This window comes from Rhincodon typus, chromosome 5 (assembly GCF_021869965.1).
Source record: "Rhincodon typus isolate 14 chromosome 5, sRhiTyp1.1, whole genome shotgun sequence".
NCBI classification, from domain to species: Eukaryota; Metazoa; Chordata; class Chondrichthyes; order Orectolobiformes; family Rhincodontidae; genus Rhincodon; species Rhincodon typus.
In genome coordinates, this window is record NC_063336.1 from 83,649,137 (window position 1) to 83,673,118 (window position 23,982).

Sequence of the window (23,982 nt, forward strand, 5' to 3'; positions counted from 1 at the left end):
TGCAGCCCAATGGTATCAATGTGGATTTCACAAGTTTCAAAATCTCCCCTCCCCCTACCGCATCCCAAAACCAGTCCAGCTCGTCCCTGCCTCCCTAACCTGTTCTTCCTCCCACCTATCCCCTCCTCCCACCTCAAGCCGCACCTCCATCTCCTACCGACCAACCTCATCCCGCCCCCTTGACTTGTCCGTCCTCCCTGGACTGACCTATCCCCTTCCTAACTCCCTACCTACACTCACCTTTACTGGCTCCATCCCCGCCTCTTCGACCTGTTTGTTTCCTCTCCACCTATCCGCTCCTCTATCCCTCTTCTATCCGCCTCCCACTCTCTCCCTATTTATTTCAAAACTCCCTTCCCCTCCCCCTTTTCTGATGAAGGGTCTAGGCCTGAAACGTCAGCCTCTCTGCTCCTATGATGCTGCTTGGCCTGCTGTGTTCATCCAGCCCTGCACCTTGTTGTCTCGGATTCTCCAGCATCTGCAGTTCCTACTATCTCAATCAAAATAAATGTCTGGTTAAATGGTCATCCTGTTCTAATGAAGATCAGTACTGGCGTGGCCATTTCAGTGATTGCAAAACCAGTCTTTAACAAAATTCACTCTGAACTCTAACCCTTATGTTTGTGCAAGACCTTGGCTAGACTGAGAACCTATACTGGGGAACCTATACAGATTAAGGGTACTCTTATGAGAAGCAGCTGGTTCAGTTACCACTGATTGTAATAAAAGGCTCAGGCCCAAGCCCAATAAGACGAAATTGGTTGAGAAGATTCAACTAGATTGGCTCAACATTTTTCGATTAGAAAATGTCTGCCTGAGTGAAGTTTTAATCGAATACCTGGATGTTTTTCAGGAAGGAAAAACAGAAGTTGTTGGAAAAGCTCAGCAGGTCTAGCAGTTCTTTCAGTTTTTCAGGAAGGTCTAGGGATTATCAAAGCAGTAAAGGCCACCTTCCATGTTGACCAGGAAGCAATGCTATGATGCTGCAAGGCCTGCCCAGTGCGATTTGCCTTATGGGCAAAAGTAGAGGCAGAAGTCAGGAAGCTGGAAGGCGAAGGAATCATCAAAGCAGTCCAGTTTGCAGAATGGGCGACAACGGTCATACCAACTGTGAAGCCCGACAGGTCAGTTCACTCTTGTGCGGATTTTAAACAAACAGTAAACTGCTTTTCACAGCTGGATAAATACCCAAGTCCTTGCATGGAGGATTTATATGCAAAGCTGACAGGGGCTGTCCTTCTCAAAGCTGGACATGAGGCATGTGTACTTGCAATTGCAGTTGGATGAGGATTCCCAGAAGTATGCTACAGTTAATACCCTTAAGGGTTTGTACCAATATACGAGACTGCCATTTGGGGTATCTCAGCCTGTGCGATATTTCAGCAGAAGATGGAGAACATTTTACGTGGACTACCCCAGGTCGCTATTTGTCTAAATGATGTGCTAATAACAGGGAAAACCATTATGGAATGCTTAGAGATCTTGGACATTGTCCTTAGATGTTTCTCCCGGGCAGGCATACACTTTAGAAGGGAAAGATGTATGTTCCAGCCACCCCAAGTGACCTACGTGAACTACAGGGTAGACAAGGCTGAGTTACACTCGTTGGAAGATAAAGCGAGGGCAATAGAAGGTGCCCCAGCTCTCACATTTGATATGGAGCTTAGGTCTTTCCTTGGACTGGTGAGTTATTACATAAAGTTCATAAAGTTACATAACCTGGCCTCCATCCTGGCACCTTTGCATCAACTCTTCAAAAGTGTCAGCCTTGGCCTCACGTAACCATGCCATAACTTTCAGGGAAGTGAAAGTCTCTAAGGTGTTGACATACAATGATCCCAGGTGAGATCTGGTATTGACATGCAATGCCTCCCCGACGATATTGGGGTAGTATTAGATCAGAGGTGGCCCAATGGAGATGCCTGCCCAACAGTGTATGCATCCAGGACTTTGGCTAATGCAGATCGTAAATACGCCCAGATAGAGAAGGAAGGTTTATCAGTCATATTTGGAGTCAAGAAGTTCAAACCAATACCTTTACGTACATAATTTTGTAATAATAATGAACCACAAACAGCTTAGAATCTCTACAGTGTGGAAACAGGTCAATCGGCCCAACCAGTCCACACCAATCCTCTGAAGAGCATCCCGCCCAGACCCAGACCCCTTCTCTATCCCTGTAACCCTGCATTTCCCATGGCTAACCCATCTAACTTACACATCCTTGAACACTATGGGTAATTTAGCATGGCCAATCACCTAACCTGCTCATCTTTGGACTGTGGGAGGAAACCAGAGTACCTGGTGGAAATCCACGCAGACACAGGGAGAACGTGCAAACTCCACACACACAGTCACCCGAGAGAACAGAGTTGTGCACTGTGTTAGCAGTGCTCCTAAGCCTTGAACCCACAACCTTCTGACTCAGAATCAAGAGTGCTACCAATGAGCCAAGTTGGCATCTCTGCTAGGTCTAATTAAAGAGGACAAGGCAGTGCTGCCCATACCTTCAGATTAAATTCAGCAGTGTGCTATAATACTAAGTGCGTATAATTACAAGTTGAAACACCATCTGGGAGGCCAAGTAGCAAATTTGGATGCATTGAGCTGCCTCCCATTGGCAGATACACCATCGGTGGTACCACCACTGGAAGAGTCTGTAATGGTTTTACATTTTCTGGATACACTTCCAACCACAGCAATATCAGACTTTGGAAGCAGAAAGATCCGGTCCTGGAAAAACTGAAACAGTTGGTGGTGATGAGGGGAAGTGAAAGGGCCACCACCACCAGAATTGAAACATTTATAGACTTGGAGAGACCAGACCACAGTTGAGGTGATTGTCCCTAGGAAAGGTCCCCACCAGATACTGGCTGAACTCCACCAGGGTCATCCAGAGGTTTCCAAAATGAAGATGTCTGTGAGAAATTATGTTTAGTGGCCAGGACTGGATGCAGACATACCTGTGTTGGTGGGACAGTGCCCAGAGTGCCAACAAGAACAAAAGGTACTGCTAGCAGCTCCCCTTACATTCATGGAAATTGCCAGGTAAACCCTGAACTTGGTTACTCTTTGACTATGTGGGACCTTCCATGGGCTCAATGATCTTAGTCATTGTGAGCACCGACTCAAAGTGACTGAATGTACATAGAGTTCATTCATCAAATACGGGAATGACAACAGAAGATACTGCACACATTTTTTGCAATATACAGACACCCGGAAGTGTTGGTCACAGATAACAGGCCATCATCTAACAGCAGGGAATTGTACTAATTCCTAAATTTGAATGCATTTGACATATGAGGACAGCTCCATACCATTCATAATCCAATGGTCTGGCAGAAAAAACAGTCCGATTTTTGAAGGCAGGCTTCCGGAAACAACCCACAGCTTCACTCGATACCAAACTGTCCCAATCCCTGTTTGATTATTGGACCACCTCTCATGCAACTACAGGGATAGCTCCAGCAGAGTTGTTAATGGGGAAAAGACTCTGCACCAGGTTAAATCTGATCTTCCCGCACCTGGGGGTGGGGAAAAGGTGAAATGGCATCAAAAATGTCAGTGCTGAACATAAGATTCCGCTAAGCAAGAGAGACAGTTTACTTCAAGGGACAAAGTTTGGTGTAGGAATCACGGCAATGGCCCTGCATGGGTAAGTGGCATGATCGACATGAGGTCAGTTCCAGTGACGTATAAAGTTTGGGTCCATGCAGTGGTCCTGAACAAGGATGTGGACCACAAACTGGGTGGGAGCAAAACATGCCCAGCAACTTTTGGAAGGAGTAACAGGAATACAGAGTACTGGGCTAATGGTAAGATTCTTGGTAGTGTGGATGAGCAGAAAGATCTCAGTGTCCATGTGCACAGATCACTGAAAGTTGCCACCCAGGTTGATAGCGTTGTTAAGAAGGCGTACAGTATGCTAGGTTTTATTGGTAGAGGGATTGAGTTTCGGAGCCATGAGGTCATGTTGCAGCTGCACAAAACTCTGGTGCGGCCGCACTTGGAGTATTGCGTACAGTTCTGGTCACCGCATTATAGGAAGGATGTGGAAGCATTGGAAAGGGTGCAGAGGAGATTTACCAGGATGTTGCCTGGTATGGAGGGAAGGTCTTATGAGGAAAGGCTGAGGGACTTGAGGCTGTTTTCGTTAGAGAGAAGAAGGTTAAGAGGTGACTTAATAGAGACATACAAGATGATCAGAGGATTAGATAGGGTGGACAGTGGGAGCCTTTTTCCTCGGATGGTGATGGCTAGCACGAGGGGACATAGCTTTAAATTGAGGGGTGATAGATATAGGACAGACGTCAGAGGTCGGTTCTTTACTCAGAGAGTAGTAAGGGCGTGGAATGCCCTGCCTGCAAAAATAGTAGACTCGCCCACTTTAAGGGCATTTAAATGGTCATTGGATAAACATATGGATGATAATGGAATAGTTTAGGTTAGATGGGCTTCAGATTGGTTTCACAGGTCGGCGCAACATCGAGGGCCGAAGGGCCTGTACTGCGCTGTAATGTTCTATGTTCTATAACTTGGAACAGTTGGAAAGGCTGTTGGAACCCATGGCTTCTCCCTCTCTGCCAAGCGTTGAAGAGACCTGAAAATCTGAGATGGACATGGTGGATGTCGTCACCTCGATGCCTTTGCCACCTGAAGATGAGAATGAATTTCTTCTGAGATGCTCTGGGCGCAACAGGCGAGCTACTGTGCATTACACACTGCCTGTATCCAAGGAAGAGTTGGAGGAACCTGACCCAGTGCTAAAACGCCCCAGGAAGAGCTTTTTCTTTTACTCATTTGTGGGATGTGGATATTGTTGGCTGGCAAGCAGTTATTGCACATCCCTAATTGCCCTTGAGAAGGTGGTAGTCAGCTGCTTTCTTGAACCGCAGTCCACCTGCTGTGGGTTGACCCACAGTGCCATTCAGGAGAGAATTCCAGGATTCCCAGAAAATTCCAGGACTGCAAAAAAAAAGAACTGGCCTCTGTCCTCAAACTCAGAAGGGGAGAGTTGCAGTGATTGTAATGAGGTGAGCCAGGTGGACCTTATAGAATATGAGTTACCTGATTGGGACTATTAACCTGGTCCAATCAGGGACCCATGGCTGAGGAGGAGCCAAAAAGAGGAGTGTCAGTCATCCTGCTCACTTTGATAGCTGGCTCTGAGGGAGCTGGACCAGCATCAAAGACTTTCCACATGCAAATCGAGGGTGGTGTGGTGATGGGACACCAGCCTTTGCGGAGTTATTTTAGCCTAAAAGGTGCATATAGCCCTTGGAAGTGTAAAGCTGTGAAAGAAGTTTCTAAATTTGCAAGATAAATGAAAATATGTCAAACTGTCAAGACTAGTCAAGAAATATCAAACCTATCAAGGTCAATCAAGAAGCTTCAAACCTGTCAAGTCTCAGTGCTGTTAAGAGCTGTCAAAGCTGTCAAAATGTGTCCTATGACTGAGAATGCTTTATTCTGTAGAGAATAGTCTGCAGTATAGAATGTTAAGTGCTAGAATTTTATTTTTTTCTGTCTTGTATTCATTGATACGAGTGGATACAAAATGAGGTGGCATGATGGAGGAAGGGGAAAAATTTGGAACTATGAATTGAAATGAGTTGGCAAAAAGATGGCATAGGGAATATGAGGGGCCATGGAAGCAGATAGAGGGGCATAAAGGGGTTTGAGGGGCGTAAATGAGTGTGAGGAGGATGGGCATTGGGTAGAGGGGCATAGAATGGTAAAGTTATGATTGGCCACGAGGGATGGGTAGAGGACATCAGGCAGCATGTGTTGGCATGGAGGAGCATGGGGATAGTGTTGGGGTGAGGGTGAGTGATGGAGAGGAGTGAGAGCTGGGGCAACACCTTAGATTTCACTCTTTCATTTTAATTGTTACATGCATGGAAGCCCTGAGTTAGGATTTCTGCTCAGCCAACCTTGGCAACTCAGTTCTGAAGAAGGGTCACCTGACCTGAAACATTAACTCTGATTTCGCTCAACATGCTGCCAGACCTGCTGAGCTATTCCAGCAACTTCTATTTTTTTCTTTCTGATTTCCAGTATCCAGAGTTCTTCTGGTTTATACTCGGCAACTGATATCCTCCTCTGTTCTTCCCAGGTCATCCAGCCCAATTTCCAGTCCAGCCTACACTGCAGATTGAAAATGGAGAGTGTGGAAGGCCATTTTTAAAGCTCACGTTTGCAGAGCCACAAATTTGGTTGTTCCAGGCACCCAGCCTGAGAATGAAAATCGGTGCCTGCACATTACAAAGTATTTATATTACAGAAATTGTCCCCATGGTCTTATTATGATTTTTCAACCAGTGCTTTCAAAGAGCCCATTGCCAACATTACCTGGTTGGGGCTCAGTCTTTTATTCTAAAATTAAGGTCCTCAGTGAAGAAACTGTGACGTGTAAACTGGGACTGAGACAGTACTTTTTTTTTGTACACACGCAGATATATTTTGTGACACCATCCTTCTTGAGGCTGGATAGCCAGGTTCTGAAAGCTGCATTAATGCTGGAAACATCCAGCAGGTCAGGCAGCATCCATACAGAGAAATAGAGTTCAAAGTTTGAGGTCGATGATAATGCTTCACCTGATTGAACTGTTATCTCTATTCCCCTCCACAGGTGATGCCTGGCTGAGTATTTACAGCATTTTGCTTTTATTTCCGATTTCAAGCAGCTTCAGCTTTTGTGCCCAAACCTCTATTCCTTGTCTAAAGATTTGCCACATGTGCCTCTGAAGTGGAAGAACTGAAATAATGAGAAAATTAAAACAGAAGTAAATGCACTTTGTAGCTATCAAATCGATTTATAAGCATCTCAAATCCGTCTTTTCAAATTAACTTTTCAGTCTATTTGTAGATTGTGTTTGTTCAATATATTTCTTGTGGATAAAGGGATCGAATGGTATGGGAAAAAGCAGAAGTAGGGTACTGAGTTGGATGATCAGCCATGATCATATCAAATGGTGGACAGGTCTAAGGGCCAAATGGCCTACTACTACTCCTATTTACTATGTTTCTATATTTTTCATTCAGCCCACCAGCCCATGTTTGTGTTTATCCTTCATATGAACATCTCCCACCCTCTTCATCCAAACCTATTAACACATCCCTGAGTTCCTTTCTCCACATGAACATGACAGGAATGTAGATAAATATATTTATGCTATGCACCTCAACTATTCTTTGCTTCAGCAGGTTCCACATGCCAACTTTTCTCCAGGTAAATGCACTTTTTCTAAATTCCTCGTTGGATTTATGAGTAATTATTTTGTCTTTATTTGGTTTATTTAACAATTTAATTTAAATTAATGATTGGTCTTTTCCACAGTTTCTAAATGAATTTGGCTATTTCATACAAACTAATATTTAACATTTAAATATTTAACTTGTAAAACACAATATTAGGTAAACTTTGAATATTTTCAAGTAAAACCCAATTTGTATTCTTCATTTTAAAATGACTTTAAACAAAATTTTAAAGATTTAACACCTAAAAATGAAGGGAATCGAAGAGATGTACAAGAGTGGTGCCGTAGATCAGGGTCTTCAGTAATGTGGAGGCTGGAGAAGTTAGAATTATTCCCTTCAGGGAGCAGAGAAGGTTAAGTGGAGATTGAATAGAAGTCTTCAAAATTATGAAGGATTTTGAAGGAGGAAAAGGAGAGAAAGTGACAAGGCAGTCAGTAACCAGAGGACAAAGATTTAAAATCATTGGCTAAAGAGCCAGAAGAGAGATGAGTTTCATTTTTAAATTCAGAGTTTATCATTGGGATCTGGAATGATGGCAAAGCAGATTCAACAATAACTTTCAAAAGTAAATTAAACATTCATTCAAAGGAAAACTTTCCAGCACCATGGGGAAAAGCAGCAGAATGAACCTAATTGGATAGTTCTTTCAAAGAGCAAACAGGCACAATGGCTTCCTTCTGCGCTGCATGCATTTATCATTTCATAAGTATTATTAGATCTTATTTTGTTACTAGTGCAATCAATGTCACAATCACTGTTTTTTCACAGACTCACCTTTAATTTAAACTCCCGCTCCTTGGTAACTCTAGTAAGTAACTTGGCTTTCTGGCGATTTAATGCATCAACAAGTGCATCACATTGTGCCACAAGGCATGCCTCAACTTCCACACCATTCTCCTACAAAACAGAAAAGAGAACTACAGTGAAGGTTAGAAACATTGGGTTCAAATGTATTTATAATATTGAAAACAAAAAGTGCTGGAAATCACAGCGTGTCAGACAGCATCCATAGAGAGAGCTCAAGCTAATGATTCAATTTTAGGTGATGCTTCATCAGAGCTGACATGACTATGGAAGGGGCAGCATTTATGCAATAGAGCGAATGTGGAGAGCTGGGAGAGAAAGAGTGTTGATTGTGCATATTAAGTGATCAGAATGTGAAAATGGCAGACCTGCTATGATTTTCAAGATTTTTTGTTTCCAGTACAGTTTGCAGCATCTGCTGTAATTTGTTCCTATTTATAACATTGATTCTCTTCAAAAACTATTTGTAAATGCAACACAACGGCCTTGATTTTATGCTTTTTTTGACTAGGTGCAAGTCACATTGTTTTGGTGGAGTGATTCTCTCTGTGAGACCGAGTGAGTTTTCTTGCCGTATCATACCAAATTTGCTGTATTAATTGGCATGTCAACCCTTATGGCAAATATCACATCCAAATCCCCCCATCTTACCATGTGCCGTTCCCAGATTAACTCACCATTTACTCAAGATTCTGGAATTGACTGACATTTCTGGCACTGGTGCCATCTTTAAAAGGCCATTTTGCACCTGGATGAACTTGCCCTGCACAGTTCTGGTCGCCCAGAAATGGCAAACAGGGTGACCAGAACTGCACACAGAAGAAATCTCATCAACGTCCTGTACAACCTCAATAGATGTCTCAACTTCTATACTCAAAGGTTTGAGCAATTAAGATAAGCGTGCTAAGTGCCTCCTTAACCATCCTGTCTACCTGTGATGCAAATTTCAAAGAATTATGTACGCGAACCTCTGGGTATCTCTGTTCTACAACGTTACACAGGTACCGACCATTAATTGTATAAATCCTGGCCTTGTTTGTTTTATCAAAATGCAATACCTCACAGTTATCCAAATTAAACTCCTCCTGTCACTCCTCAGCCCATTGGCCCAATTGATCGGGTACAGATCCCTGTGGAACACCACTGGTCACAGGCCTTCAGTCTGAGAAACAACTCTCCACCACCATCCTCTGGCTCCTACTGTAAAGGCAATTTTGTATCCAACTGGCAAGCTGGCCCTGAATCCCATGCAATTTATCTTTACTAATCAGTCTACCATGTGGAACCTTATTAAAGGCTTTACTAAAGTCCAAGTAAATTACATTGTAAAATAATTTCCAGTACTTCATTGAAAATAGTTGCATGCTTATAGTATTTTCCCTTTGTCTATAATGTGGATTATCTCATATTAATAAAACATTTTAAACTTTTATTTTTACTCTCTTAGTTCAGTCATCACAGCATTCCTTTCTCCAAAGATATGCCCACACTAATAATCCATCTAGTAAAATAGATTTGTTGCCAGAACTTTTGATTTCACTGCAGCTGCTTGAAACAAATTAGCACTGTCCAATCTAGGTTCTTGGTTTACACTCACTTATCCAGGCTGCTCTGTATCAAGGGGTCTATCTATAAATATTGCCTGGGGTCAGAAATTACATACTAACGCCAATAAACAGGAATGTTAATTAATGATGTGAGCAGTTCATTCACTGTCCATCACGGTTATCCAACTTGCTTTTTGCTCCCACATCTTCTCCGAAAGGAAGTAGTAGTTTACAAGATATGCAGGTGGGCAAGCAGAACTCACTGAAAGAAAATACCAGTGTTTGGCCATTTATTTTCAACAGAAACTTTGTGATTTCACAAAGCAATCATGCATGGGATGTCCAAAATCTTTCACTGAACTTACCTGAATTAATTGGACCATATTTTTCAAATGAACCAAAAACTCTTTGGCCTCCTTTGCTTTGTCAGACACACCATTTAATGCTTGAGACAGCTGAGCCTAAATTTGGGAAAAATAAAGATTTACATTGTCACTAGATTCCCACTTACACATTTCACAGTCACAAAGGTTCACTTTTTAGTCTCACCTTCAAGTTATACATGGAGGTTGGTTTTTTGGGTAAAACTCTCCTTAAAAAAAGAAGCCTATGATTTCAACCCCTTACGCAGCTAAGTCAGTGCTTAACAGCACAATAACAAATTGAGACAATGCTTTGGTTTTCAGAGGTGGTTTTGTCCTGGTTTCTTTTAGAGAGAGAGATTGGGGAAAAGGTGCCAAGCACTGTATGAAATGATGAACAACTTCTGAAGCCTTGGTTGTTTTTTTAAAAGCTGGAACAATAGGAGCAGCCTAAATGGGTGTGGTTAAGCTCCTACACAGAAGCAGGGAATTTAGTTTTTAGCAGCAGTTGCTAATGGGGTATCAAAGTAGAAGCTATTTTTCCCTCTCTCGATTACAGCCAAAACCTGGGGGTTGTCCTCCTGGGCTGCTTGATTGCATGAGAGATAAATCTGTTTTTTGAATTTACCTTTCGTCAAGGGTATGTTTTTGGGACATTACTATATTGGAACAGTTAATTAGTAACAGTTACCATATCTATTATTCTATTACATTTTCCAATTGGTTAAGCTATTCTAAGTTCTTCTTCCTTTTGTTGTATTTTAACCAATCTGTTTGAATAAATGAACAAAAACAAAGTTGCTGGAAAAGCTCAGCAGGTCTGGCAGCATCTGTGAAGGGAAAAACAGAGTTAATGTTTCAGGTCCGGTGACCCTTTCTCTGAACCAGTGTTTGAATAAATAGTGTTTTGCTTAACGTTGAGTAGTTTGACCAATCGAATTGCATCTGGAACACAGTACCTGACATTTACCTTTAAAATAAGAAAAATTTAGGGTCTAGGCTACCTTCTTAATATATTTTGGGGGGTTGAATTCGGTCGGTTTAAACAGGGTGTGCCTTGTGTAGTAAAAGCTCTTTCAGTCAGTAGGAGTTTCTTAGAGGTAGAAGAAGTCACTTTGGGAGTTTTACAGAAAGTGAGCAAGGCAAAGCTTTCGGAATTGGCAAACAAGCTGGAACTGGGGTTGCCTGTGTCTGCGAGGAAAGGAGAGATAGTTGTAGCAGTCGTGCAGCATTTACAATTGCCAGGAATGTCAACAGAATCTTTGGAAATGGCTAAAATTCAATTGCAAATGAAGCAGCTTGAATTAGAGACAAACAAAAAGCATAGCCTTAGCAGAACAAAAAGAAATAGAAAAGAAAATGAAACAGTTTGAATTACAATTAAAAGCAGAGGAAAAAGAAAAGGAGAGGAAGGCCCTAGCAGAATAAAGGGAGAAAGAGAGAGAAGAAAAGCAGAAAGACAAAGAGTTTGAACTTCAGAAGTTGGCAATTAGAGAGGTGATGGTATTATCTTTCATTTCTACATGGATGGTGTTTATAAATAGGGAGGTTATGCTGCAGCTGTGTAGGGTGCTGGTGAGGCTGCACCTTGAGTATTGCTACAGTTTTCATTGAATCCCTTCAGAGTGGAAACAGGCCCTTTGCCCCAACAAGTCCACACCGACCCTTGGAGCATCCCACCCAGACCCATCCCCCTATGACCCACCTAAGCTACACATCCCTGAACACTATGGGCAATTTAAATGGCCAATCCACCTAACCTGCACATCTTTGGACTGTGGGAGGAAACCCACAGAGAACATACAAACTCCACACAGACAGTCGCCCGAGGGTAGAATTGAACCTGGGTCCCTGGCACTGTGAGGCAACAGTGCTAACCACTGAGCCACCATGCTGCCCCTAGGTCTCCTTACTTGAGAAAGGATGGACTGGCATTGAGGGGGAGCAGAGGAGGTTACCTAAGTTGATTTTGGAATTGACAGGTTTGGTTTATGAGCAAAGATTGAGTATACTGGGACTATGCTCATTGGAATTTGGAAGAATGAAGGGGACGTTATAGAAACATATAAAATTATGAAGGGAACATATAAAATTATCAAGATATGACAGAAGCAGGGAGGTTGTTTCCACTGGTGGGTGAAACTAGAATTTGGGGGCATAGCCTCAAAATGAGGGGGACCTGATTTAGGACTGAGTTGACGAGGAACTTCTTGAAGCAAAGGGTTGTGAATCTTTGGAATTCCCTATCCAGTGAAGCAGTTGAGGCTGCCTTGTTGAATGTTTTTAAGGCAAAGAAAGATAGATTTTTGAACAGTAAAGAAATTAAGGGTTATGGTGAGTGGGTAGTAAGTGGGCCTGAGTCCACGGTAAGATCAGCCATGATCTTATTGAATGGCAGAGCAGGCTTGACGGGCCTACATACAATGTTTCCGGAATCTAAGGAGGGACCCTGGTCAAATGTACGTTGAATTTGAAAGGATCAAATTAAGTAATTTTGATAGGTGGAGAAGAGCATTTAAAATAGATCAAACATATGATACTCTTTTAGAGCCAATTATTTTGGAGGAGTTCAAAAATTCACTTCCTGAAGTAGTGAGAATTCATGTGGAAGAGCAGAGAGTTAAAACTGCTTGTGAGGGTAAGGTTTTCTCGTATGTGCAAGGAGGAGCAGGTAAAAGAAGATCAGACTAGATAGCTGGATTAAGTACTAATTGGCTGCCACATTTATCTGAATAACAGTTGTATTCCAAAAATAATTCCACAACTATGATGTGGATCATGTTACCCTGAGGATAGAAGGCACTATATAAATGCTAATTTCACTTTCTATGATAATTTAAGTAATAAGAGATTTCTGATTAATATGCTAGCTGAGAATGAGACAATTAATCCTTTATATTAAGCACACAGTCTAGCAAAGATCTGTTAAAATCTCGATTTCTGATTTGCTTAGATTCTCAATACTGTGAGATTCTGTTGCTCTGTATCATATGACCAGATTAACAATAAACCATCTGAGCCACTTTATCATCTGAGTTGCAGTGCATGGTGATAGATATGTAGGTGGTTGGTGAAAATAACTTGAAAGCCTTTCAGCTACGTAGCTGGTGTACTGATGGTGTGCAAAACAGTGATGCAGGAAGATTAAGTGATGTTGTTTGTATTACATTGTTGTGCATCTCTTTCTTGATAGCAGAGGTTAATGTGGTGTCAAAGTAAGCTTGGGCGGTTATGCAGAGGAACTGAAAGATCCTACATGTTGTGGCAACTATGCACCCATAGAGGAAACGGTGGAAATTGCTGGAGGAACTCAGTAGGTCTGGTAGCATGTTTTGAGTCCAGCAATCCTTCCTCAGAACTGATAGTAGCTAGGTAAAAGTGGTATTTATGCTGATGACAGGTAGTGGGAGTGGGTGGGGGTGGATGGGGAAGAAGGAGTGAGCGGGGAGATGGAGCTGGGGCCCAGACACTGAAAAAGGAAGTTAGGCAGACAAAGAGAGGGTGAGACTAGCCAGAAGGCTGCAGGGTTCTCACGTGGAAAATGAGATACTGTTCTTTCAGCTTGCGCTGACCCTCGCTCCTTCAATGTCCTTGACCCATCCCCAGACCCTAGGCCCTGTCATGGCATGGGCTGCTTTCAGCACAGCCAAACCATTTTCACCTACTCATTATCTCCAATATCAGCTTTTCTCCTTCCCTGGCTTGCTATCAGCCATCCCTTTGACTGCTTAACTGTCTTTCTCTCTGGGTTCCATCTTCATCTATCAGCTCATTCCTTTTCCCCACCACCTGTCTATTAGGTAATAAGATAGAGGAGCAGAATTAGGCCATTCAGCCTATTGAGTCTGCTCACCATTTGATTATGGTTGATATGTTTCTCAACCTCATTTTCCTGCTTTGTCTCTACAACCCTTGATCCCCTTACTAATCAGGAACTTGTATCTCTCGTATCTCTGTCTTAAATATACTCAATGACTTGGCCTCCACAGTCCTCTGCGGCAATGAGTAGCACAGATTAACCACCCTCTGGCTGAACAAATTCCTCCTCATCTCAGTTCTAAAGGGTCATTCCTTCACTCTGAGGCTGTGCCCCAGGGTCCTCGGCTCTTCTAGTAGTGGAAACATCCACTCCACATCAACTCTATCTAGGCCTCACAGTATTCTGTAAGTTTTCATCAAATCCATTGGGTACAGACACAGAGTTCTCATATGACAAGCCCTTCATCCCTGGGATCATGCTTGTCAACCTCCTGTGGACCCCCTACAATGCCAGCACATGCTCCCTTAGATTGGGATCTATAACTGCTCACAATATTTTAAATGTGGTCTGAGCAGAGCCTTATACAGTCTCAGCAGTACATCTCTGCTCTTGTATTCCAGCCCTCTTGAAATAAATGCAAACATTGCATTTTCTTCATAACTGTCAACTGCACCTACATGTTAATTTTAAGAGAATCCTGAACTAGATTCCCAAGTTCCTTTGTGCTTCAGAATTCTGAAGCCTTTTCTCATTTACAAAATAGTCTATGCCTCTATTTTTCCTACCAAGGTGCATAACATCTCACATTCCCATTTCGTATTCCATTTGCGACTTCTCAGCCCGCTCTCCTAGCCTCTCCAAGTCCTTCTGCAGCCGCCCCACTGCCACAACACTACCTGTTCCTCCACAAATCTTTGTGACAGCTGCAAACATAGCAACAATGCCCTCAGTTCCTTTAACAAGATTGTTAATGTATAACATGAATAGTTGTGGGCCCAACCCTGACCCGAGGAAAACTCCACTCGTCACCAGTTACCATCCTGAAAAAGACCCCTTCATCCCTACTCTCCGCCTTCTGCCAGCCAGCCAATCCTCTATCCATGCCAGTAGCTTTCCCCTAATACCATTGGTTCTCATCTTATGTAACAGCCTCTTGTGCAGCACCTTGTCAGGCCTTCTGGAAATCCAAATACATCACATCTACTCGCTGTCCTTTGTCTAACTTGTTTGTTACCACCTCAATGAATTCTAACAGATTTGTCAGGCATGACCTCCCCTTGATGAAGCCATGCTGACTCTGCCCTATTTTACCATGCACTTCCAAGTACTCTGCAATCTCATCTTAAATAATGGACTCTAAAATCTTGCCAGCACTGAGGCTAGGCTAACCAGTCTATAGTTTCCTGTCTTCTGCCTCCTTCCCTTCTTAAACAAGGGTGTTACATTAGTCATTTCACTGCCCTCTGTCACCCTCCCTGACTCCAGAGATTCCTGAAAGATCACCACTAATGCCTCTACAATCTCCTCAGCTATCTCTTTCAGAACTCTGGTGTGTAGGCTTTCTGGTCCTGGTGATTTTATCCACCTTCAGTCCTTTCAGGTTCCCCCTGACCTTTTCCTTAGTGATGTCAACTACACTTTCTTTGCTGCCTTATATTCTTTAAGTTCTGGTGTGTTGCTGGTGTCTTCCACTGTCATCAGCCTAAGTACCATTCTTTCCTCGTTACTAATAATTCCGAAGAAGGACACTGAACACAAAATATTAACTCTGTTTTCTCTCCACAGACACTGCCAGACCTGCTGAGTTTCTCTAGCAATTTCTGTTTTTGTTTCAGATCTTCAGCATCCACAAATCTTTTGGTCTATTTTAGAGGAAAGGATGGGTACAGACTACAATGATAGGATGCTAACTGAATGTGATTGTCTTGAACTTCTCAAATTCAGTTGTGTCTGCATCCATTCAGGTGAATGGTGACTATTCCATCTCAAAGACTTTAAAATATACTCAAAGAACAAGAAATTAGTAGGAGATCAGAGAAATGATGTACTACAAAAAGCTTCCTTCCTGTCCTGGAGAATTCTACTCTTCTATCTTAAATAAACATTACAAATCCATTGAGGCAAAACAGGAAAAATGTCTTAATGCTAGCAATAGCTGAGACTGAATGGTTTTAGGGGGCTACTGTACATTTCGGTTCTGCGTTATATAATCTTTCAGGTTCAGCATCACAGCAGGTAGACTCTATGTCCCTGACAAACTGAGCTGGCTGGGTCCTAAAAAAATACATGATAAACTGAGTCTGTGGTTGGTAGTTAGGGAACTAGCAAGAGAGAAAAATCTACTTGACCTTGTCTTTGAAAATTAACCTCATGCAGATGCACCATCCATGATGATATCAGTAGGAGAGACCATTGCATTTTCTTCATGGACACAACATTCACACCAAGGAAACTGTCTGCCATGTTATGTGCTACTATCACTGTACTAAATTGGACAAACAGATGAGGAACTCAAAACTTGGCATCCATCTGTAGCCTCAAGGTTTGGCATATCCCTCACTCCAACATTATGATCAAGCAATGACATCAACTTTGGTTTAATGAAGAAAGCAGAAGGGCATGACAGGAACAGACTAGACATACCTAAAAATTAAGTATCAGTCTGTCAAAGCTACAACACCAGACTACTTGCAGAAACAGCAGAAGCAGAGTGCGACAGAAGAGCAAAGTGATCCCACAAATAATGGATCTGCAGTTCTGCCACATGAAGGGGGAACCTCTCCTCTGGTTGGAATCATACCAAGGACAAAGAAAGACGGTTGTGTTGTTGGGAGTCAATCATCTCAGCCCCAGGACATCACAACAGACATGTAGTTGTCCCTCAGGGTAGTGTCCTAGACCCAAACATCTTCAGTGCTTCAGCAATGATCTTTTCCCCATCATGAGATCAGAAGTGGCAATGGTCATTGTTTGATCGTACAATGTTGTACACCATTCCTCAGATACTGAAATAATCCATGTTTGTATGCAGCCACACCTGGAAAAATCCAGGATTTAGTTGATAAGTGGCAAGTAACATTTGTGCTACACAAGTGGCAGGAAAAGAACAATGTTAACAAGAGAGTATATGTAATCACTTAATGGCATTGCCACCATTGAAACTCCACTATTAACAGCCTTGGGGTTAACATTGACCAGAAACTGAACTGTACTCCATTCCTTCACTGTTACTAGGTCAAAACACTGGAACTCTCTTTCCAACAGCATTGTAGGTATCTCTAATCTCTAAGGACTGCAACATTCAAGCTGGCAGCTCACCACCACTTTCTCCAGGGCATTTAGGGACGGGCAGTAAATGCTAGCCTAGACAGTAACACCAACATCTCATGAACAAATTTTTAAAAAGTTGAATGAACTAAAAGTAGTTTGAGTGAAATGCAGCTACTTTATTACCCCTCCCAACATTGGAAATAACAAAGTATGTTAGTGCAACCCATTAATGAATGGATTGTCATCAACCTTTTAAAGCTAAATGTTTCTGTCTCACTATGCCTATGCCAGGTTCAAATTGAAAGATCCTTAATCCTAGAGAGGCAGAAAGTAAGAAGAAAACTGCATGAATGACCCTTCTCTCACCTCTGACTCAGAAGGTAAAGGGTTTGGGCACCACTCCAACAATCATGGTAAGTAGAAATCGAAATATGGTATTTAAATACTGAATTGATATCCAGCCAGGAACTTATGTCATGTTATGTCAATTGACTTGGTGGTAATATTCTTACATCTGAGTCAGGTGGTGATGGGTCATGCTCTGCATCCAACAGCTGCCAAGTTTACTCCCTTGAATATACGACTCCCAAGCTTAGCGTGGGAGCTGTGATAACTGTATTGTTCTGCTAAGTCTCCTGCTGATCACTGAAAATGAAAACCATTCCAATACTAAAAGGTATGAGTCATCTTAGGATGTGTTGGATGACTCCCCATCATCTCAAATCCAACATGCAACTATTAAAATAACTAATTTACTTCTCCCCAGGACAGCACGTCAGAATTCTTAATCAGCTTTTTCTTGTTTTTTTTTTGCTCTCAAGACAGGAAATTCTGCTAGGAATTTTGAGAAACAAATCTAATTTCACAGCAATAGAATCTAAACTAAACCAAGATCCTGACCAAAAATGGGTACGAATCTCCAACATTACACAAAGCAAATCAATTGTAAGGCCAGACCTGACATGTCCACTTGAGGCAATAATTCAAGAACAATATTCTTTACAGAATTTAGGAGATAGAGGAGAGAATACGCAGACGGCTTTTAGAAAGATGTAAAAACAGCAGCGTTGTTGTGGTGGGTGATTTTAACTTGCCCTGTATTGACTGGGACTCACTTCGTGCTAGGGGCTTGGATGGAGCAGAATTTGTAAGGACCATTTGGGAGGGTTTCTTGACACAGTATGTAATAAGTCCAACCAGGGAAGGGGTTATACTGGACCTAGTTTTGGTAAATGAGCCTAGCCAGGTGCGTGAAGTATCAGTGAGGAGCATTTTGGGACTAGTGACCATAATACTGTGAGTTTTAAGTTACTCACAGGGGTAACAGCAGTCCTCGGCTGAAGGTATTAAACTGGGGGAAGGCAACTACAACAATATTAGGCAGGTACTGGAGAGTGTTGATTGGAGGGTAAATCCACATTGGACATATGGGAGTATTTCAAACGGTAGTTGATAAGAGTTCAGGAGCGGCACATTCCTGCAAGAATGAAGGATAGTTATGGCAAGTTACGTGAACCTTGGATGACCAGGGACGTTAAAGACCTTAGTCAGAAAGAAACAGAAGCATACGTAAGGTATAGGAGGATGCAAACTGACAAAGTCCTTGAAGTATATGGGAAATAGGAAAAAAACTTAAACAAGGAATTAGAAGGGCTAAAAAAGATCAGTAAGTCATTAGCAAACAGAACTAAGGAGAATCTCAAGGCTTTTTATACACATATAAAAAGCAAGGTAGCTAGGGAAAGGGTTGGCAACACTCAAGGACAAAGGAGAGGTAGGTGAGGTCTTAAAAGAATACTTTGTATTAGTATTCACCAAACAGAAGGAACTGGTGGAGGATGATCTCACGGAAGGGAGTGTTGAATTTCTAAGCCAAGTTGCTATTAAAAAGGAAGAGGTGTTGTCCTGATAGGATTTATCCCAGAATATTGAGGGAGGCAAGAGAACAAATTGTTGCAGCTTTGACAGACATCTTTGTATCCTCTTTGGCCACAGGTGAGGTTCCAGAGGACTGGAGAATAGCTAATGTTATCCCATCATTTAAAAAGGGTAACAGGGATAATCCAGGAAATTACAGGCCTGTGAGCCTCATGTCAGTGGTAGGGAAATTATTGAAAAAGATTCTCAGGGACAAGACCAATAGGCATTTAGAAGCAAATGGACTGATTAGCGATGGACAGTATGGTTTTGTGCTGGGGAGGTCATCCCTCACTAACTTGATCAAGATTTTTGAGGAGGTGATGAAGATGATTGCTGAGGGAAAAGCAGTCGATGTTGTCTACATGGACATCAGTAAAGCCTTTGACAAGGTCCCTCATGGCAGACTGGTACAAAAGGTGAAGTCACATGGTATCAGGCGTGAACTACCAAGATGGATAGAGACAAAAACAGAAGTTGCTGGAAAAGCTCAGCAGGTCTGGCTGCATCTGTGAAGAAAAAATCAGAGTTAACGTTTTGGGCCCAATGACCCTTCTTCAGAACAGACGGTAGCTGGGAAAATGTCAGTTTATATGCAGAAAATTGGGAGGGGCTTTTATTTTGGGCCTTGATGCCTGAAAGGAAAAGAAAAAGTTTCTTGTTAGCACGACGAATGAGCCAGAGGATGAAGTGGAACTGTGGAGTGGTGCAGCCCTGAGCCAGTGTGTTGCGATGCTGTTGGAGAGAAAGGTTGAGAGTGGGCATGTGACGCCGCATGGCACTGAGTGTGGATCTAAGGATGCGGCAAGAGCAGCTGTCCATGGAATGTTGAACATCAAGAGATATCTGTGATCCTGGGAGGATTCAAAACATGGGGGATGAAACTTCAGTTGGAATCCATCTGGAGTGAGTCTGAGCCAGAGGCAGTCACTGAGGAATGTGATATGGCTGTGGAAATGAGTTTTAGTAAATACTTGATCAAACAGGAGGAGTGACAGTGAAATTAATGTCGGTGGACAAGAAGAAAGAGAGGAGCAGAATTTCTTCAAGGTAGGCATGCCAAGAAGAGATTTGGCACTGAATTAAATACTAAATAAAAACTGGAAGAACTGCAGATGCTGTAAATCAGGAACAAAAACAGAAGTTGCTGTAAAAGTTCAGTAGGTCTGGCAGCATCTGTTCTCTTGCGTCCCTCAATATTCTGGAATATTCTGGGGACTTGTCTATCTTGATACTTTTTAAGAGGCACAACGCCTCTTCCTTTTTAATAGCAACTTGCTTTAGGAATTCCACACTTCCTTCCCTGAGATCATCCTCCACCAATTCCTTTTCTTCACAGATGCTGCCAGACTTGCTAACCTTTTCCAGCAACTTCTGTTTTTGTTCCTGATTTACAGCATCTGCAGTTCTTTCGGTTTTTATTAATATGGATAGAGAACTGGCTTAGTCATAGGAGACAGAGGGTAGTGGTGCAAAGATGCTTTTTGGAACGAAGGGCTATGACTAGTGGTGTTCCACAGCGATCAGTGCTGGGACCTCTGCTGTTCGTGATCTACATAAATGATTTGGAGGAAAACGTAGCTGGTGTAATTAGTAAGTTTGCAGATAATACAAAGATTGGTGGAGTTGCGGATAGTGAGGTGGATTGTAGAGGATACAGATCTGTTGGAGGCATGGACAGAAAAATGGCAGATGGAGTTTAATCTGGAGATGATGTGTTTTGGAAGGTCAAATACAAGTGGAATTTATACAGTGAATGACAGAACCTTTAGGAGTATTGATATGCAGAGAGATCTGCGCGTGCAGATCCACAGATCACTAAAAGGCAGAGAGCAGGTAGACAAGGAAATAAAAAAGACCTATGGCATGCTTGCCTTCATTGGAAGGGGTATTGAGTATAAGGATAGACAAGTTATGCTGCAGCTTTATAGAACTTTAATCAGGCCACACTTGGAATATTGCATATAATTCTGATCACCACACTACCAGAAGGATGTGGATGCTTTGGAGAGGGTACAGAAAAGGTTTACCAGCATGTTGCCTGGTGTGGGGGATTTTACCAATGAATAAAGGTTGGATAGACTGGGTTTGTTTCCACTGGAAGGCAGGAGGTTGAGGGGTGACCTAATAGAAGTTTATAAGATTGTGAATGGCATGGATAGAGTGGAAAGTATGAGGCTTTTTCCCAGGGTGGAGGGGTCAATTACTAGGGGACAAAGGTTCAAGGTGCAAGGGGGTGAAAGTTTAAAAGAGACATGCGAGGCAAGTTTTTCAAAGGGTAGTGAGTGCCTGGAACATGTTGCCAGAGGAGGTGGTGGAAGCAGAGACAATAGCAGCATTCAAGAATCTTCCGGATGAATACATGAATAGGAAGGAAATAGAGGGATACGGATCCTGTAAGTGAAGACACTTTTAATATGGAAGGGCAAAATGTGTTGGCACAGGCTTGGAGGGTCACAGGGCCTGTTCCTGTGCTGTATTGTACTTTGTTCTTTATTTTAATAGTGATCACCTCTTTACCTATATTCACTCAGTTCACTAAAAGTTAATTCTCTTCCCCTCTTTATATTGAGCCTCAGTTTATTCTTCCATTCCCCTCTCCCAAACCTTCCTCTGTATGAATGGGAATCTATTCAAAATGAATGGCGCAAGACAAGTGAATTACAATTAATTAATTTAAGCAAGTTAACCCTAACCCTCACCTAACACATCAGCTAGCTTGAGTGTGGGTAGCATGATTGGCTCAGGGACACGATCAAGCCTTAGTACAAGTGAATTATTGGACAGAGGGATAACTATCAAGATGTCAATTATGGACTGTTGATCTCTCTGCAGGTGTCCTTCATTTTATCTATTGATTGTGAAAATGAGCCTTTGGATTTCCGGTGACATTTTTACCACAGAGTTAGGAGGTGAAGGGTTCAAGTCTGACATCCTGGAATCTGGTCTCTGAATACTGGGCTGACAACCAGCCACATTGTCAAATTTGGACAAGTGACCATTGGCATAATAGCAATATTACCACCACCGTGCTAGAAGTTGAAAGGTCCAATCTCCACTTTAGGTATGGAGACAATAAGGACCGTAGATCCTGGAAGCCAGAGTCTACAGGTGTGTGGCTGGAAAAGCACAGTAGATCAGACAGCATCAGAGGAGCAGGAAAGTCAACATTTTGGCCCAAAATGTTGACATTCCTGCTCCTCTGATGCTGTCTTATCTACTGTGCTTTTCCAGCCACACACCTTTAGATTCCACTTCAGGTATTCCCAGTCAGCCAAGACCACAGTGTTGGCTCCAAAACGTACAGTAGTATCCAGCATGGGATACCTGCGTTAGGTGTTGACTCTCTCATCCTCATACAAGATAGCTGGGTTTCAACTGCAACTCACCTGGAAGGTACTTCGAAAATAAAAATGTTGAAGAAGAAAATCTTACCAGTTGAGCCAATATTCCCAGTTAGTCAACATCTGACATGGGATATAGCAAGTAACATCCTCAACATCCTTCAGAGCCAAGGCCATTGTTGATTGAACAAGAAAATCTGTGGTTGTATTGATTCTAATTAAGAACGGGGGAGGCCAGGGGAGGCAGCGAGCATTTCTTAACTGAAAAGCGATGCTTACACATCAATTCTTTTCATTAACCGCGCCGCTACAGCGAAAGAAATGTCGATTCTGATGAACCAAGCCCACTAACAAACCATGGTTCATGACCATTAGGACACCGAACAGCTGTCATGAAAAACACTGCTTTCGAAACCAGCAAGGCTCTTCCCAACCCCTGCCTACTGGCAGTGAATTATAATGGACTGGTTGAAAACCAGGAAAGTGATTGCACTCTTATTTACATTCAAAACATCTTCTGGAAGCAGAGATATGGCCCGACCCTTCCGCCCACATCTGCAATTCTTTTGTACTCCCTTAATACAACCGGTGAAAATCATCTATTGGTGTTTCCCTTCCTCGTCCCTCAGCACTTTCTCCCTTCAAGTGAGCTCGTACCTTGTGTTGTTTCCACATGGCTCCCAGTGCCTTGAGTTCGTGCTTGCTGTGTTTCCCATCTTCCAGGCACTGGTAGCACACGGGGATCTTGCAACTGGCGCAGTACATGCTGTGGTTCTCCAGTTCGTGCTCGGTGCAGGTGGAGAGCTTGCGGGGCAGCGGTTGTTTCTTGGTGGGGGCAGGGGCACGGGCCTGGCCGGCCGGGATGAGCTGGTGCTTGGCCAAGGCTCCCCGGGCCGGGTGGCAGCGTCGTTGGCACGGCTCGCAGTAGAACACGTCGCACTGCTCGCAATGGACGGCCGCCTCCTGCGAGCCCAGTTCGCACAGCTGGCAGCGGGCGTGCTCGGCGCGACCTTGCTGGTAGCGACCGACAATGGCCTCCAGCAGGCGGTTCCTGGCAAAGCCGCGGAGTCCCCGCTCCTCCAGCAGCGCGCTGCGGTGGCACTGCGGGCAGGTCAGGCTCGAGTGGCGCAGCGGCGCCGGCGGGAACACCCGCACGCCGTTCGGAGACTTCTGGCTGGGGGTGGCCGGCGCGATACCCGTGTAGGAACCGTAGCCACTGTCTGCCTCGCTGTACACGCTCATCTTGTCCAGCTCCAGGTAGTCGTAATCCGAGGCCGAGACCCTGGCCCGGGCCTGGGGAGACGGCGGCTCCGCCTCGGGAGTCTGCACCAGAATGGTGCGGGCACAGGGCATGCAGACATTGTGCGAGCACGGCAAGATGATGGGGTCTCGGTAGAAAGAGCCACAGACCGGGCACTTGAGCTCCTCTTCCATGTCAGCCATGCAGTTGGCGGGGTAATCGGGCGGGACGCGCGGCACGCAGCGCCGCCGTTTCAGCACCAGGCGAGGGACAGCGCAATCACTCACTGCGCATGTGTCCCCACCCCTTCACCCGGCGGGCGCTGTTGCGCACTGCGCGTTCCTGTTTTTCTCTCCATTAGGTAGAGATAGAGCCATTGCTCAATGCGTATATTCATGCTCCCCTCACTCGAAGGACGCATATTACAACTGCGGAAGGGTCACTGGACTCTAAACATTAATTCTGATTTCTCTCC

General features: G+C 43.4%; 1 protein-coding gene across 1 annotated transcript in view; it reads right to left on the minus strand.

Moving 5' to 3' along the window:
- Positions 1 to 23,738, minus strand: part of LOC109927043 (E3 ubiquitin-protein ligase TRIM9) — a 53,100-nt gene extending 29,362 nt beyond the window's left edge. Inside the window, exons 1-3 of the mRNA XM_048596577.1 lie at positions 22,925 to 23,738; positions 9,980 to 10,075; positions 8,038 to 8,160 (exon numbers count right to left, since the gene is read on the minus strand). Of these exons, the coding sequence (XP_048452534.1) occupies positions 8,038 to 8,160; positions 9,980 to 10,075; positions 22,925 to 23,710 (1,005 nt within the window). The 5' untranslated portion in view covers positions 23,711 to 23,738. The remainder of the gene's footprint in view (positions 1 to 8,037; positions 8,161 to 9,979; positions 10,076 to 22,924) is intronic.
- Between the last annotated feature and the right edge of the window lie 244 nt (positions 23,739 to 23,982).